General features: G+C 46.2%; 1 protein-coding gene across 2 annotated transcripts in view; it reads left to right on the top strand.

Moving 5' to 3' along the window:
* The first annotated feature begins 1,216 nt into the window (after window positions 1-1,216).
* The window catches only part of LOC147748415 (uncharacterized), a 114,767-nt gene continuing 99,326 nt past the window's right edge, over window positions 1,217-16,657 (top strand). Inside the window, exon 1 of one of the 2 annotated variants that reach the window (XM_086961284.1) lies at window positions 1,217-1,265. In XM_086961284.1, coding sequence (XP_086817410.1) covers window positions 1,254-1,265 — 12 coding nt within the window. In that variant the 5' untranslated portion in view covers window positions 1,217-1,253. The remainder of the gene's footprint in view (window positions 1,266-16,657) is intronic. The other variant, XM_086961293.1, reaches the window with a different exon arrangement.

Genomic DNA, 16,657 nt, shown 5'->3' on the forward strand with positions numbered 1-16,657 from the left:
TGACTTTCCAACCTCCAGCCCGGCGTTCAAATTGAAATACGGCGGTCGGAACGCTGCATGCTCAATGGGTGGTCTCCGCCCAACATCATAATGAAGCCCTATATTACCAGCTAGACACAAGCAAGCCAGACTACTGCAGTAGGCTCCTCATTGGCCACTTGCAATATGCCTTCTGACAACTCGTCAAAACCATAATTTTGTAAGACACGTATCATTTCACTTAACCGTTCGCATATCCACTACTCCCATCAAGCTAGGTGACTGTCCACTGCTAAATTCAGGGTATTTCTAAAGTCGTCATGCAGCCCTAAATCAGATTCTCTTTTCTATTTCAATTCTAATAGAATATTCTGTTCTAATAGAATATTGCTCTACAAATACCCACACATCTACCCCTCCCCGGCCACCAACGAATTCCATCCCATGCCACCATGTGTTTATCCATAGAAGGCAAAATCAAGAGTTTTCCAAGCTGAATCCTTACTCTCTGCATTCACATGGGCTCAGGAGACACTAAGCCACAGACTCCAGGACTAACACGGATGCCCCCACTTTCACCCTAACAACCAGCCATCCCCCCTCTAATGCCCACTTCCTGATCCATTGTATAATGGTATGCCACGAAAATATACACCCATTCTACGTAATGTTCAATCACAGTTAAATCTCACTCATCATCTTCATTACAATTTTACACACCAATTTGTTCTGCCCTGATCTTATATACCACACTTTTACTAATGACTGGATTTCAAATCTATCTCCGGCTAGCAAGCTCTCTAGCATATGACACTTGAGTTAACCTTCCTTCACATACATTTTGCGCTGCTCTGGGCTTGTTTTTCGACAAGAAAATTGCAGACTTGAATGACAGAATAGTGACTGACATTTAATTAGTCTCTTTCAAAAATATTGATTGGCAGTATTAATCCAAACTGCATCTGAGACAGGATATAAAACTTTCAATCCGGTATTGCCTAGGGACAAATGATCAATTATTGGCAGGTCTAGAATATGAAAGGTGCTCGGTGCTTTGATTGACGCAGAGGCATGGCGTAGGAGTCTTGTTTACCCTCAAAGAAGCATAGTAATTTCTCTTTGTTTATCGTCCTTAACAAGATTGGGGTGATAGGTGAAGCTGCAGTGCCACCTGCAGGAAGCTTGCTTCCGCGCACTTCAAACTACAAACGCGGAGACTTCCTTAGCAACAGGCGTACAGGGACTCACAACAAGGGACTGAACGGAGATTCGTCATGAGCAGCGCGGTGAGTGCGAGCCCTCCGTTAACAGGGTCTCTATGACGGCCCCTCAGGCTAACTGCCCCTCCTGGCCCACCAGTGTCTCTGATAGAACCCCTCAATCTCTCTGCTTAGTGCTTTTATCTCCCTCACTGTGGTTTGGCCCCCTCAACCTCAGGGCTTCGCACCCGTATACTGTTTGCTAACCCTGTCTCATCCTCACTCCCCCGTCGTTTCTTCTGTCTTGCCCTCCATTCATCTTACTTTACCCAGGTCTCACTGGCCATTGCCCACAACTACCTGCTCTGCAAGCTTTCTACCCCTGCGGTACAGGAGGCCAGTTTTCCTCTAACTGACCCTACATCTTAGTCATCCTTTTCTGGCTCTCCCGTCTACTTCTTTACACTTTTGGTTCCGGTGGAATTTTCTCCCCTAAAGAACGGGGCTCTCTCCTTCTATCTCTCTCCCTCCCTCCCTAAAAACATGTATATACAGAAACAAAATGTAAAACAGAAAATTATAAAGAGTTCTGCAAATGTGAAAGAATTTGGAATTGGAGATTAAAAACTGAGATGGTATTATTAGCTGGACCAGTCGGAGCAGGCCAGGGACAATTTATTTATTTTTTATTTTATTGTACTTATATTGCGCGCAGCTACCCGCAGTGGGTTTCCCGGCGCCAGGGACAGACTGAAGAAGAAAACAAGCCATTGCTGAGAGAAAGAGAGAAACAGAACAAAAGAACTTAGAACAGCAGAGTCTTTAGTTTTTTGCAGAAAACCAGAAGACTGGTTTCTGTTTTTAGCGCCAACGGGAGAGCATTCCACATCTTGGGACCCAGATATGCGAATGACCGGCCTCCCATTTTTGCCAGTCGGATTCTAGGAATCACGAGATTGCCATTATTGGATGACCTGAGGGAGCGGCCAGGCTGATATGGCTGGGCAAGATTGTGCAGGTAGATGGGAGCAGAACCCTGATGTATCTTAAATAGGAAGCACAAAGTTTTGAAGACCACACGATCAAAAATTTTTAACCAGTGAAGGTCACGCAAAGCCTGCATTGCAGACGTTCTCCGTGGAACATTGCGCAGCAGGCGAGCAGCTGAGTTCTGTACGACCTGGAGTTTATTGATGGTGGCTTTATCTGCTCCTAGATAAAGCACGTTGCCGTAGTCGATACGGGACATCACAAGGGCCTGTACGACAGTTCTTCGAGTGGACTCAGGCAACATCCATATGATCTTCTGCAACCAGCGTAGAGTATTGAAACAGATTGCAGCGACCTTAGTTGCCTGCTGCCTCATCGAGAGTTTATCGTCGATCAGGACACCGAGGTTACGGGCAACAGGCACGGGGGTAGGCAGCGGGCCCATATCACTGGGCCAGTGTCTAGAACCCCACAGATCTTTATGTTTGCCTAGAACGATCACCTCGGTCTTGTCTCCGTTGAGCTTCAATAGATGCGTTTGCATCCAAGCTGCAACATGAGAGAGGCCAATTTTAAGGGCAGAAGTGTCCTGAACCCTGCTGCTTGACAAAGAAAACACAATCTGCGTGTCGTCTGCATATGAGTATATAGACAGACCGGCGTCCTCTACAATGAAAGCAAGTGGTCTGATGTAAATATTGAACAACAGAGGGCTCAATATAGACCCTTGAGGGACGCCGTAAGCAGAAGAGTGAATCGCAGATTCAGCTTTGTTTGAGAAAACCTGAAAGGTGCGCTCATTGAGAAATGAGGCCACCCAGGCAAGCGCTGATCCAACAACACCCAGGGAGCAGAGAGACTCCAATAAGATGGAATGGGACACGGTATCGAAAGCAGCGCTTAGATCAAGAAGAATAAGCGCAAAGGTCTCCCCGCTGTCGATACCGTGTCGGAGTCGCTCAGTCACCCCAAGGAGTGCGGATTCGGTGGAATAATTAGTGCGAAAGCCTGATTGGGATGGATGAAGGTATCCCGCGTTTTCAACAAACTCATTGAGCGGGGAGTTGACATGGCGTTCCAATATTTTGGAACAGGCAGGCAGCAGGGATATAGGCCTGAAGTTGGCTAGATTTGTGATGTCCGCGCCGGATTTTTTAAGCCGGGGAACGACCATGGCATGTTTCCAGTCCTGTTCCACCCGAGATTCAGTGAGAGAGATGTTGAGTAGCCTCATTAGGAATCTCCGTGGTTCAAGGTCAAGTTGTTTCAGTATCTTCATAGGGACAGTGTCCCGCGGGGAGCCTGACCTGATGCTTTTTAAGCAAGACAGGAAGGAGGAATCATCAAATGGTATCCAGTTGTAAATGAACTCAGTAGGGGGGACGAAAGCATTGCATAAAGAACCGGGTTGGAAGAGATCAAGTGGAGGTGGAAGGGAAGCCAAAGATTGATAAATGCCCTCAACCTTGGATATAAAGAAATCTGCAATGGCGTTACATTGTATACCATCTAAAGCCGGCAACGCGGGAGTGGTATCTGCTCCTGTAAGTTTCTTGACTGTAGCAAAAAGAGTCCGAGGACAATTTTGCACAGAAGTAATCGTAGCGGCAATGTAAGAGGCCTTAGCGCGTTTGCAATTTGCGTGATAGAATTTTAATTCTTCTTTGTAAATCACTTTAGAGGGAGCGGAGTAAGACATCCTCCACTTCCTCTCCAGGGCTTTACATTTGGCACGTTGGATTTTCAGGTCATCCGAGTACCAAGGTGCTGGTGGGCGCAAGGATCTACATTTACTGCTAATATGTTCTGTTAGGGACAACAAACAGAACATATTATTGATAAGTGGCCTCAATTGATGCACCCACAAAAAGAAAGCACAAATTAGGTGCAAAAGAAGACAAAGTGATATGCCAGAATGTAGCTTATTGCTTTGTCTTTTAGAATAAAAAAAAATTGGAAAAGCTTAAACGTCTGCGTTTAAACTAAAAATATGATTTTTCTAAATTTGTTTGTTGTGAACTAAATTAAATATTTAATTATTTGTGAATATTTTTGATGTATACTTGTTTCCTTAGTTTCATGTATTGTTTTGAGGTTTTAATCATAGAAATTGCTTGGGCCAGAGTCCTCAGCTTCCTATAATGACTAAGTGGGAGTTCCATTATTCCAGTCATGGTTCAGTGGGGGTCCCTGGCTTTCAGTAATGACTGAGCTGGCGTCCACAGAAGTCATAGGTTTAAGAACTGCTCACATACAGCACAATTTAACGTTGTTTCTTTCTACGACTTTACATCCTCAGATAGCATGCTATGTCAGAATGCCTCCTCCTATGATTTTTCTAAAACCTTGCTTGAAAATGGACCTTTACTTACAACTCTTGATTGGATCCTTTGATTTCTATCCTCAGAGTGACCCTCTCCTACTGAAGGACTGGGTTCTTTGGACCCAGCGGTGCCAGGGCACAACACCTGAAACCTTCGTGGGTAACCTGCTCCGGCGTACAAATCACAGAGACACGGGACACTTCCTTCGGCGTCAAAGAGTCAAGGTTTATTTACTGCAGGGAACACAGAAGTCACAAGAAGTACATCGAGTGTAGTTCGGGGAGACTGCTTCAAATTGTATTTGTGGATCGCTCCTTTTATACAGTTTCTACCCATAGGATAACATGATACACAATAGTTTACAACCTGGTTCCCACAAGTCGCTCTCAGAGGGGTCGCTTAGATCACTTTGAAACACACAAGATCCGGAACATAAGTGCGGAAACATTTGGCGGTTCCCAACTGTAAAAACCCATCTTCCCACCATTAGCAAATTCCAATCAGCAGTAAAGTAGATCGAAATAGGAACGAAGACAGGTGCAGAGGAAGACGGAAACAGTGGGGAGATCGGAAAGGGTGTAAAAGGGGAGTGTCGAGAAGCACGAGATACAGGCATCAAAGGGACGTGCCTAATGAGATGCACAACTGAGACAATAAGCCCGTGCGGCAAGATGAGCCTCGAGCGGCGCCATCTGCCTTACAGTAGCGTCCCCCTCGTCATAAAGACACTTTCAAAGAACATGTGTCTTCCGCAAATATCTTGGGAGTCCCAGGGTCGCGAAGCGGACAGCGTCCGTTCGCTGGCTACTTGAGGGCAAGAGACAAAATGGATGCCGTATCTAAGATGGAACCCGTGGGTACAGATGACAAACCCACATAACAAACGAACGGTTTAAGTTAGCACAGCGAAACTGCGCACACTTGCTAAACTCGTCATTTGCGGTTCATAGATACTAGACTCGACCATATTCGTGTGAGTCGAAAACACCACTTACAATTGTCACGGAACCTCAGACGCTCCTTTTGCCCTCATGTAGGCAAGCACTAGTCGGAATCATACTCGATATTCATCAGACCATCAAGATGTCGTTGTAGCATAGCTCTGTCCAACCGAGTCCCCTTGGTAACAGATGGTTGTCTCATACACGTTGTAGCACAGAGGCCACATAAGGCAGGACCACACTGCACACAAAGGCAACACGTGAACAGGAACACTACCACAACCCCGATGATCGTCAGAATCTTCCAACCCCAAGTCGATACCAGGCCCCAAAACCAACCAAGTAGCGTCCAATCCCCTACATCCACGTGTATGGATTCGGAGATCTTGTGCAACTTCGAGATGGCTTGATAGACAGTAGGAGCATTATCTGGAATGAAAATGCAACAGCTCGAATGGATCACTTTACATACCCCACCGCGATCTGCTAAGACAACATCTAAAACCATACGGTTTTGTAATGTCATAAGTCTCTCCGCCTGAAGTTCTGTGGTGATATTACCAAGGGCACTGGCAGTAATGTTAGCTGTCGATTCTACCACTCGAGTCAAATGTCTCAGGTTCCTACTATTAACCATAGGTCCCCAAAACGGGAGGAAACCCTTGAAAAAGTCTCCTGCCTCTTGACCGGCAGTATCCTCTTCACTAATTACGCCTCGTACAACTCTAGTCTTGTGATAATCGGCATCTACAGTAAACGTCGGAGGCAACAGATTTGCAACAAAACATGAGCCCATGAAGTCTGCGGGCAACCATGTGTATGCACGATCATGACAGATGAAGTACGTACCCTTGGCAGCCAGAAACACAGGGATCGGGGACATTGACAGAACGTAACTTTCAGTGCAAGCACTTACTCCAAGTGAGGCTTGCGAGCCACGACCCACAAGACAAAAATTACCAGTGTGGGGTACGACCCATATTGGAGACGAGCTTTTAAGCTGCTTTTCATTAGTGAACGTACTATATTCCCCTCTATTCGGTGCCCTATAGGCTTGTACCTCTGCCTTAGGGATGAGATAAGCATCATGGATCTCATCTTCCAAATCCTGTATTATCATCGATACCACCCACTGCCATGAGGTAGGACCCGGTTTGGGGGAACGTTCTAGAGAGGGGTGGAAACCTAGTGCGCTTCGAAGCATTGTTTGGTATGCTCGAGCTGACCCTTGGGAACTATACGGTAACACCAGATATGGAATTCCCTTACCCGTAGTATGTGGCATCAACCCACACACCCAACAATTAGTAGTGTTAACCACTAACTGATGCTGATGGAGGAGCTGGATAAAGGAATTGTTGCGGAATTCTACACGTCTAGCCTGTTCGTGTTCTGGTAACATATGAAAGGAATGAGGAGAAGCAGTAGAAGTAATGTTAGGGTAAGGAGTAGGAGTAGGGGTAGGAAGTAAGAAGTAAGACATAGTGTAATACACCCCACCCGCCAAAAATGCAGAAGCAGTTAAAAACAATACAAACAATTGGAATACAAAACATTTCGTACGACTAAGTTTCTGCAGTTTGACTCTATACGCCTGCGTTCCTTCCAAATCGTTCAGCTTTGAAAATGCCATTTCCCTATGACCGTCCGCAACGTTTCTTGACGCACTTCGTTCTGTGCAGCAATAGTCAATTCCCAGGAGTTCCTAGGAACCGACGGCCTTTAACCTAGCGTCAAGACCTACTGTCCAGAAGGAAGTACGCGCGCGGCCCTACGGCCCTCAATACACAATATGTATTTTATTTAGCACAAATAATTCAGCTGTGGAAGGAAAAAGATACAAGAAAAAAATCTTGATATATGTACAAAACAATTTTCAGTGATACGAATTGTTCACAGTTGATCAGGGGAAACGAAGATATTGCAGTTATCAGTTTCAGCAAAGCAAGGAAAAAAATTTATTTGTCCTTAGTATGAGAACGCAAAGAATATCGATGTTTCCCAGGACGTGTCTGCTCGTCAAACAAAGGATCCGTCGAAGAGACAGCGTCCTGTTGATCAGTTTGCTGATTTGGTCTTGAGTCTTTTGCTGACAATGTTCCAACAATGGCTTTCTGCTGCGCTGAGTGTTCACCAACAAGTTGTGCGTCACTGAAAGGTACAAACGCCGGCAATGTCGCTGCTTCTGTTGACGCAATGCCTTTCCTCACCCACGGGTCTGCCGGCAAAGGAATAGGGACTCGCTTACAATGGGTAGCATGTACCCAGTTCTTCCGTCCCTCAAGACGAACGGCAGTCCTCGTGGCCAAAAGCACCTGGTGAGGTCCAACAAAGCGGGGGTCCAGATTCTTCTTGCGCGAAAAATTTCGGGTGACAACCCAATCACCAGGCTGGAGCTGGTGGCCTGGACCCTCCGTCTGCGTCGGCAAGGCGTCGTAAACCTGTTGATGAATTAACCTCAGTTTAGCAGTCAAGTCATGTAAGTAGTCAATCAACATCGGGTACTCAAGATCAACGAATATACCTGGCCTAGGAACCCCCCACACATTCGCAGGACGGCCGAACACTATTTCATAGGGACTAAGCCCTATTCGGGAGTGTACAGTCGCCCTAGTTGACAGTAATGCTAGAGGCAAAGCGTCAGGCCACGAAAGTCCAGTCGTAGCCTGGATCTTCGCTAATTTCAGTTTAAGGGTGCCATTGTACCCTTCAACCAATCCAGCTGACTGGGGATGATTGGCGCTGTGGAATTTCTGATTAATTCCAAGGCCCTTACACACACTCCTCATCACACTTCCAACAAACTCACTTCCGTTATCTGACCACACGACTCTAGGCATTCCATACCGAGGAAAGTATTCCTTCAGTAGGATTTTCGCAGTAGACAAAGCAGTATTATCTTTGAGGGGATAGGCCTCGATCCATCGGGAGAATGCGCAAACCACAACCAAAACGTATTTCAGGTTATTGCATCGCTCCATATGGATGAAGTCCAATTGGATCACCTCAAAGGGATACGAAGGAGGAGCAAAACTGCCAGGGGGAGTTGGGGTTCCTTTGCCAGGATTGTACATTATACACACCATACAATTCTTCACCAAACGTTCAGCACACTTAGTAATTCCATCATTCTTCCACACATCAGCCAACAACTTGCAAATACCTTTCGCGCTAATATGTGCTAACCCATGTGCCATTTGCACAACGGCCAGTACATACGCATCAGGCAACATCCATCTTTTCTGATCTGACAAATCAATCCAGCAACCATTCACATCCAACCTTCCCGTACTTTCTTTCCACTTCATCTTTTCAGTGTCGGTGGCCTCATTCTGAATTGCTTTCACACTCTCTATAGTATTCTCACACATACTTGATTCTGTAGGCCACCTAACCGAATTCGTCACATACATTCGAGTGCTAAGGTTCCGGGCAGTCTCCTTAGCAATCTCATCTGCAAACGCATTACCACGACCAACATCATCCGTCACCTTACGATGCGCACTACATTTAACAATTGCAACTTGAGCAGGCAAAGTCAATGCATCCAAAAGATCGTTCACAAGCTGGCCATGCTGTATTTTCGTGCCATGCGACGTCAAGAAACCACGTTCTCGCCACAATCGTCCGAAACTATGCGCTACACCGAAAGCATACTGACTATCGGTGTACACATTCACACGTTTACCTTTTGCTAACACACATGCTCTAGTAAGAGCGATCAGCTCTGCAGCTTGGGCAGAATTCTGATTCAATCTCGCAGTCTCAACAACAGTATTCAATGTCACCACAGCATAAGCAGTAGTCACATCACCATTCGGCAATTTAAAACATGACCCATCCACATACAGGGTGCCATCCGGGTCTTCCAATGGGGTGTTTTTAAGGTCCACACGACCTTTTGTTTCCTCCTCTGTACGCAAGTAGCAGTCATGTTCTGCTACTACATCTGACTCTGCACTAATTGGTAACAAAGTTGCCGGATTTAGGACATTACAACGTTTTATCTGAATGTGGCTTGCCAAGAGCGTCAATTCGTACCCAGATAACCTCGCACTCGTCAAGTGCTGAGTTTTCGTACGGTTCAAAAGAGTATCGACTGCATGCGGAACCATCACCGTAAGCATATTATCCATGACCAATCCTGCTGATTGTCGGATGGAGACCGCAGCTGCCGCAGTTGCTCTCAAACAACTCGGCAATGCTCTAGCTACTGGGTCTAAGGTCGAGGAAAAATATGCACATGGACGTTGCTTACCACCAAAAGGTTGCGTTAAGACGCTTAAAGCACAACCTTCCCTCTCGTGAACATATAACGTGAACGGTTTACTGTAATCAGGGGTACCTAACACAGGGGCCGAACACAATGAATCACGTAATTCAGAAAAACGTTTCTGACATTCTTCCGTCCATGGTAAAGGAGTCGAAACATCCTTGCACGTAAGAGCCACCAATGGTTTCGCTAGCAATGAAAAATTAGGAATCCACTGCCTGCAGTACGATGTGATACCTAGAAAGGCACGCACATCTCTTTGGGTTTGTGGCACAGCCATGCGCGCAATCGCTGCAATTCTCTCTGGGGTCAATCTCCTTCCCTCCTTTGACAATAAGTGACCTAGATAGGTTACTTCTTGACAACAATATTGGAGTTTAGAAGGTGACACCTTGTGATTTAACTCACAGAGATGTTGCAGCAACGACACTGTAGCAATTTTGCAAATGTCCTGAGTATCAGCAGCCACCAATAAGTCGTCGACGTATTGGATTAAAGCCGCACCAACCGGCAACCTAAACGCATCTAGTTGACCCTTCAAAGCTTGACTGTAAATCGATGGACTTTCACAGTAGCCCTGAGGAGCGCGTTTGAACCGGAAGCTACGTCCACCAAGAGAGAAACCGAAAAGGTCCCTGCTCTCTTCGGCAATCGGGATGCTGAAAAACGCATTTTTCAAATCAATCACCGAAAACCATGAAGCTGTAGCTGGAATCAGAGTCAGTAGCGCCGTAATGTCAGGCACAACAGGGAATTGAGGAACCACAATTTTATTCACCTCCCGTAAATCAATAACAAAACGATAAACAGGCGGTTTGGTAGGATCAGTACGTTTAAGAATGGGCAGTACAGGACTATTGCACACGTTTCCCCGAGTTTCTTCAATGACATCTTTCTCGATCAAATCATAGATGATCGCTAACAAAGCTCGTTCACCATCCAGGGAGATACGATATTGGGGAATACGTGGCAATCGCACATTCGATTTCAACTGAACAACATAAGGGGAGATATCAAGTAGGCCCACGTCGTTTGGACCCGTCGCCCACAAAGATGCAGGAAGAGAACTCAATTCCGGTGGAAGCTTATCGAGGGACAAGTACATGGGAGAGACTACCCTCTCTCCTAACGTAAGCTTTATACCCGCAGGAGAACAATACAAAGTCGCATACAAGCGTTTAAGCAAATCCAGACCCAAAAGATTTTCGCCACAACCAGTGGTTAAAATCAACGGAGCTTCGAGCTCACGAGGCCCAATTTTAAGGGGCAAAGGGCGCGAAACTGGATTGCTAACGGGGGCGCCAGAGAATCCAACAGATACATTTGTTAAGCCAGACAAAGGTGCGCCAGGGAGTTTCGAATGCATGATAGAACTTTTCGCTGCACCAGTGTCCAACAGAAAAGGCTCAACGACGCCCGATGTAGCAACTGCGACGTAAGGCCCTCTCTGATCAACCGGAACTGATACCACTCCCTCTCCTTGTCTTTGGCTGTCCTAGTAATTACTATCGTCAGTTCCCTGATCGACGTAATAATCGTCTACATTGTACTGCGCAGATCGTCCTTGCGATGATCCACGTTGGTCAAAACAATTATTAGAATTTGACGAGTTATCAGAACAGTCGTTCCGAGCACCACGACCTCTACCACGTGATGCGTTCTGTGAACCACCACGACCTCCTCTAGACGAATTACCACCACTACGGTCATTTAAAGCAGGACAATTGAATTTAATGTGTCCCTCCTGTCTACAATAAGCACATTGATTGTACCCCAACGAAGATCTCTGAAAAGATGAATCATTACGCGGCTGCGATCCATTTGATTGCGACTGCGATCTATTCTGCTGAGGCGCATTCTGATTAGAACGCGGCGGATATGCTTGTTGTAACAACACTTTAGTTTTCAGCTCTTTCGTCTTTTTATCGGCACGGTCATTTTCCTCTTTTTCTCTATTTTCGTAATATTGTGCCGTAGCCAGAATCTGAGCTGAGGTAGAAACGGCCCACGCACTTTCTGAATTTTTCAATTTATTGCACAAGTCGGGCAATAAGTTCGATACAAATTTATCCACAAACAACCTCTGTCCACCCTCAGTACCCATATCCTGCCCACTATGATCGACGAATGTTTCCTCGAACCTCGTAAAGAAGTCTGAAACACTCTCATCTTTCTTCTGCTTACAGGCTGACAACTTGTCCCAATTTACCCTCATAGCTGGCATAAGCGTTTTCATTAACGTAATGATTCGCTGGGGAAGAAGTTCAATCAACTGATCGGGTTTAGTAGCAGCCACTTGTCCAGCGTCTGCCGCTGTAATGGCAGCCCAATCACCACCTAATTCATTCGCGTGATCTTGGTGACGAATCTTGGCCCATACCGGTTGCGGTACGACATTGCCAAACAACATGTCGATATCGGCCAGATTCATTATCGTAGCGTCTACGAGCTGCGATAATTCTTTGTAATACCCCGCAGGATTTTTGCGAGGATCAGGCAAAGTTTGTTTCACCTGAAGCACTTCCGATCGTTTCCAAGGGAGGTGTATCCACACTCTCTGGAAATGTGCTGGTATTGGAGCATTAGCATTAGTATTATCAGCGGGTACCCAAACTGGCGGAACTTCTCGCATAGGATATTGGCCAGACCCATCTCGTTGTTCAATGTCCTCAACGAACAATGCATGAGGAATAGGAGCAGGACGAAGAGATAGCAACCGTTCAATAGCACGTCGGACATTAGTATCGACTATCAGTCCAGTTGCGAACTGAAGCCGAAGATTAGACAGGGCGGTCAGCACCTCGTCAGGCGCAACAGCCGCTATCTGATCATGTAAGAACTTGCACATTTCATCAAACACATATCTCTGAGTAGGTATGTTGAATTGATCAAACGTTTCGAGGACAACACGAGGTGGATTTCTAACAGGGTTTATCATCCAACCCATCGCCATATTGTATAGCGCAACACGTTCTCTATTACCAGGAAGCTGGCTACGTCTCTGTGGACCATCAGAACCTGCAGACCCAAAAACAGGTCCAAGCGACTGAAAGAAGTTTGTCGCAAGGGGAGAATCACGATTACGAGTAGAGGGAGAAGAGTAAGACACAGGACTAACAAGAGAAGGAGTAGAGACGTTAGCAGCAACAGGGGTTAACAACACAGGAGCAGTAGTGTGAGTAGGAGTATGTGGAAGCGGAGGAGCAGTAGGAATAGACACAGGCACAGGAGCAGGAACAGTCGGAAGAGCGGGTGCAGGTTGAGGAACTGGTGGAACAGGTACGGCAGGGACCACAGAAGCTGCGGTACCCTGTACGTACGGAGGTGGCGACTTCATAAGATAGGACATTAAAGAATCCTCAACTGCCTCTTCCTTCTTATCCGACTCCGTAGACAAAACAGGATAGCATTTGTCTATGGACATACGCTGTAATCTCTCAAACACTTCCTTATCCTTATCCTCCTTATCACGCTGAAACTGCTCAGCTTTCTTCACTATAGTAGCAACAGTATCTCGCTGACTACGTTTATTTTGTCTGATCTCTTTCTGTCGGGCTTCTTTGCGCCAGAACCGAAAGGCGTCAAACATGGCCGGCCTAGATTTGCGTTCGAACAACTTTATTTCCAAATTATCTAAGATCGACGCTTCGAAGCTACCGTGAGGTGGCCAACGAAGATCGCCGTCTTTCTTCGTATATTTGATCCAATAATCGTTAAAAGCAATCGGGCCTAGCCCATGTTTGCTATATAGGTCATAAGTAGGAGTTCCAACCGGAGGTATCGGACATGAGTCCTCCAGCAGGGAATCCGCACCACAAGGTCTAAAGCAACTGAACAAAGTACTGCGACCAGGCATCTTGCACACTAGCCGAGTTTCACAAACTTCAAGGGTTACGGGATTTACCAAGTCCCAGCAAGAACAAAACCCTCGGTCTTTGGCGGCTGCAGTCGTCAAACAAATACAACAACAACAAAGTACGCTAGCAGAGTGTCACCGACAAAAACACTCACGCAGCGTGTACAACAAAGACACTCGCTAAAGTGTCTACAACAAAAACACTCGCTAAAGTGTTTACAACAAAGAACTCTGGGAGCGACCCACAAATACTTAACTCAAAGATCAATGGCGTCCTCAGGAAGGCCCGTCTATCGTCTCGCTATACCAAGGTCTACGCCAGGCGCCAAAACAGGTCTACAGTCAGGGTAGCAGTCCGTCGCAGCCGTTAGGAGGCGGGAATCTTCGCGGGAAAAGTCTTCGGGCCACTTATTTCGACAACAGGATCGATGAAGCGGGGTGCACCTTCCCTCGGAGATTTCACACGAAGTTCCTCACGATCGTCAGGCTTGGACCGGTACCACTGATGCAGCCCCACGTTGGGCGCCAACTGAAGGACTGGGTTCTTTGGACCCAGCGGTGCCAGGGCACAACACCTGAAACCTTCGTGGGTAACCTGCTCCGGCGTACAAATCACAGAGACACGGGACACTTCCTTCGGCGTCAAAGAGTCAAGGTTTATTTACTGCAGGGAACACAGAAGTCACAAGAAGTACATCGAGTGTAGTTCGGGGAGACTGCTTCAAATTGTATTTGTGGATCGCTCCTTTTATACAGTTTCTACCCATAGGATAACATGATACACAATAGTTTACAACCTGGTTCCCACAAGTCGCTCTCAGAGGGGTCGCTTAGATCACTTTGAAACACACAAGATCCGGAACATAAGTGCGGAAACATTTGGCGGTTCCCAACTGTAAAAACCCATCTTCCCACCATTAGCAAATTCCAATCAGCAGTAAAGTAGATCGAAATAGGAACGAAGACAGGTGCAGAGGAAGACGGAAACAGTGGGGAGATCGGAAAGGGTGTAAAAGGGGAGTGTCGAGAAGCACGAGATACAGGCATCAAAGGGACGTGCCTAATGAGATGCACAACTGAGACAATAAGCCCGTGCGGCAAGATGAGCCTCGAGCGGCGCCATCTGCCTTACAGTAGCGTCCCCCTCGTCATAAAGACACTTTCAAAGAACATGTGTCTTCCGCAAATATCTTGGGAGTCCCAGGGTCGCGAAGCGGACAGCGTCCGTTCGCTGGCTACTTGAGGGCAAGAGACAAAATGGATGCCGTATCTAAGATGGAACCCGTGGGTACAGATGACAAACCCACATAACAAACGAACGGTTTAAGTTAGCACAGCGAAACTGCGCACACTTGCTAAACTCGTCATTTGCGGTTCATAGATACTAGACTCGACCATATTCGTGTGAGTCGAAAACACCACTTACAATTGTCACGGAACCTCACTACCTTTCTTCCTCTACATGACTCTTCTTTCTGAGTGTAGCCTTTTCTCGGATGCATGTCTGTCTCTCATGACCTCTATTATTGTATTTCTGCAAAAGGGTCACACTACATTTCATAGGCCACAAGGTCTACTTCTTTAAAACCTAATTCCTGCAACCTAACAATAATTAATCTTCGTCAGTCTGTCTAATTATCTTTCCAACCATTGAATGAACTCGCCTAGCCCGCACTAACTATCCCACCCAGCTCTATTAATTTAATCTACCACAAGGAAAATAACAAATAACCAATGGATTACCCTCGGTACCAGAGTAGTGTGCTATTCGCGATAAAGTGCTTCAAAACCTGCAGTTAGAATGCTATATATATTTGAACTACTGCAATCAAGGTAGCAGTAACTTAACTCCACAGAAACTGTCCTTACACAGCAGTCAGACTTCCTCACCAAATTTCCTGTGTACTCCTTGATCTCACGCACCAACAGATATAGTCAACTTTTCCACCACAATGACCATGCTGACCACCCTGGGCATTGATGGCAACTCTTAACTTCTCCTACCTATTGTCTGATCCCTGTCCTGGTGTGTATTGTTATCCTCACTTGGCAGGGAGCATTTTGCAGGGATCAGTTAAGGGCCACCTTAATTTTAGGTCGAGCCTAGCACAGCGAGCATGCGCTGGTCTAGGATATGACCTTTTGGAATCGGTTTGCACTTTTCAGAAACTTGTGCATGCCACGGCATCCACCTTGCGGGAGCGAGCAGCGGTGCACAGGGGCCATCTGTTTGTAATTAGCGTTGCTGCCCTTGTTTTCCATTTACTTTACTGCTACTGAAGAGAGAGGCTCTAGTGCACGCAGGGGCCATCTGTTTTAGTTGTCCGCTTGTTTCTCGTGTTACTTTTGGGCTCAAGTCAATTGAATTAGTCTTCGAGCTGTGCCACACTTGACTGAATCCGCTCTAACTTAGCTGCTTGTTATCTTGTAACCGTGCCTTCTTATCTTCATGGGAATGTACTAAAGTATCAAGTCTCCTCGGTTTGTCAAAAGTTCATGGAGTTTATTGTTGATTTAATTAATTTGCACTTTGGAAAGATGTTATCCCCTGCTAGTGTATTGTTTTGGTTACATTTGTTCAATATAGCTTAGGCGGCTCAAAAAGTATGAGGAAACCAATTGTTTGATTTGCTCCGCTGCCGCTGATGTCGGTTACCGTGTCTGACTATCAATCACCGTCCTGTTGTCTTACACACTTTCACTTTGTCTTTACACTCGCTTTGAAGTAATGTTAAATGTCACATTTGTAATAGACACAGTTCATGCTTAGTTCATTGTGCTCTCTCACCTGCTTTTCCCTTTGGTTACTCATGATTGCAGTGGTGTCCTCCGACCCCTCTACCTCGCTTTCTCCAGATGGTAATCGTCTTCTGGCAGGGTTGACGTTTCCCGCTGCCGTGCAGGATATTCAAACGCTTGTATTCCTGCAGGTTTGAAATATCAAAGTAATTTGTGACTTCAAGGTGATTATCAACGAAGCAGTTCTAGTATTCACATTCCGTAGGATGAATTTATTGCTTTCCATCCTTGTTTAGCGTGTCAGATTCAGGGCATAAATCAATTCCTTCAGCTGGAACCGGGTGCTGCTGTCGTCC

This window comes from Lissotriton vulgaris, chromosome 1_1 (genome assembly GCF_964263255.1).
Source record: "Lissotriton vulgaris chromosome 1_1, aLisVul1.2, whole genome shotgun sequence".
NCBI classification, from domain to species: Eukaryota; Metazoa; Chordata; class Amphibia; order Caudata; family Salamandridae; genus Lissotriton; species Lissotriton vulgaris.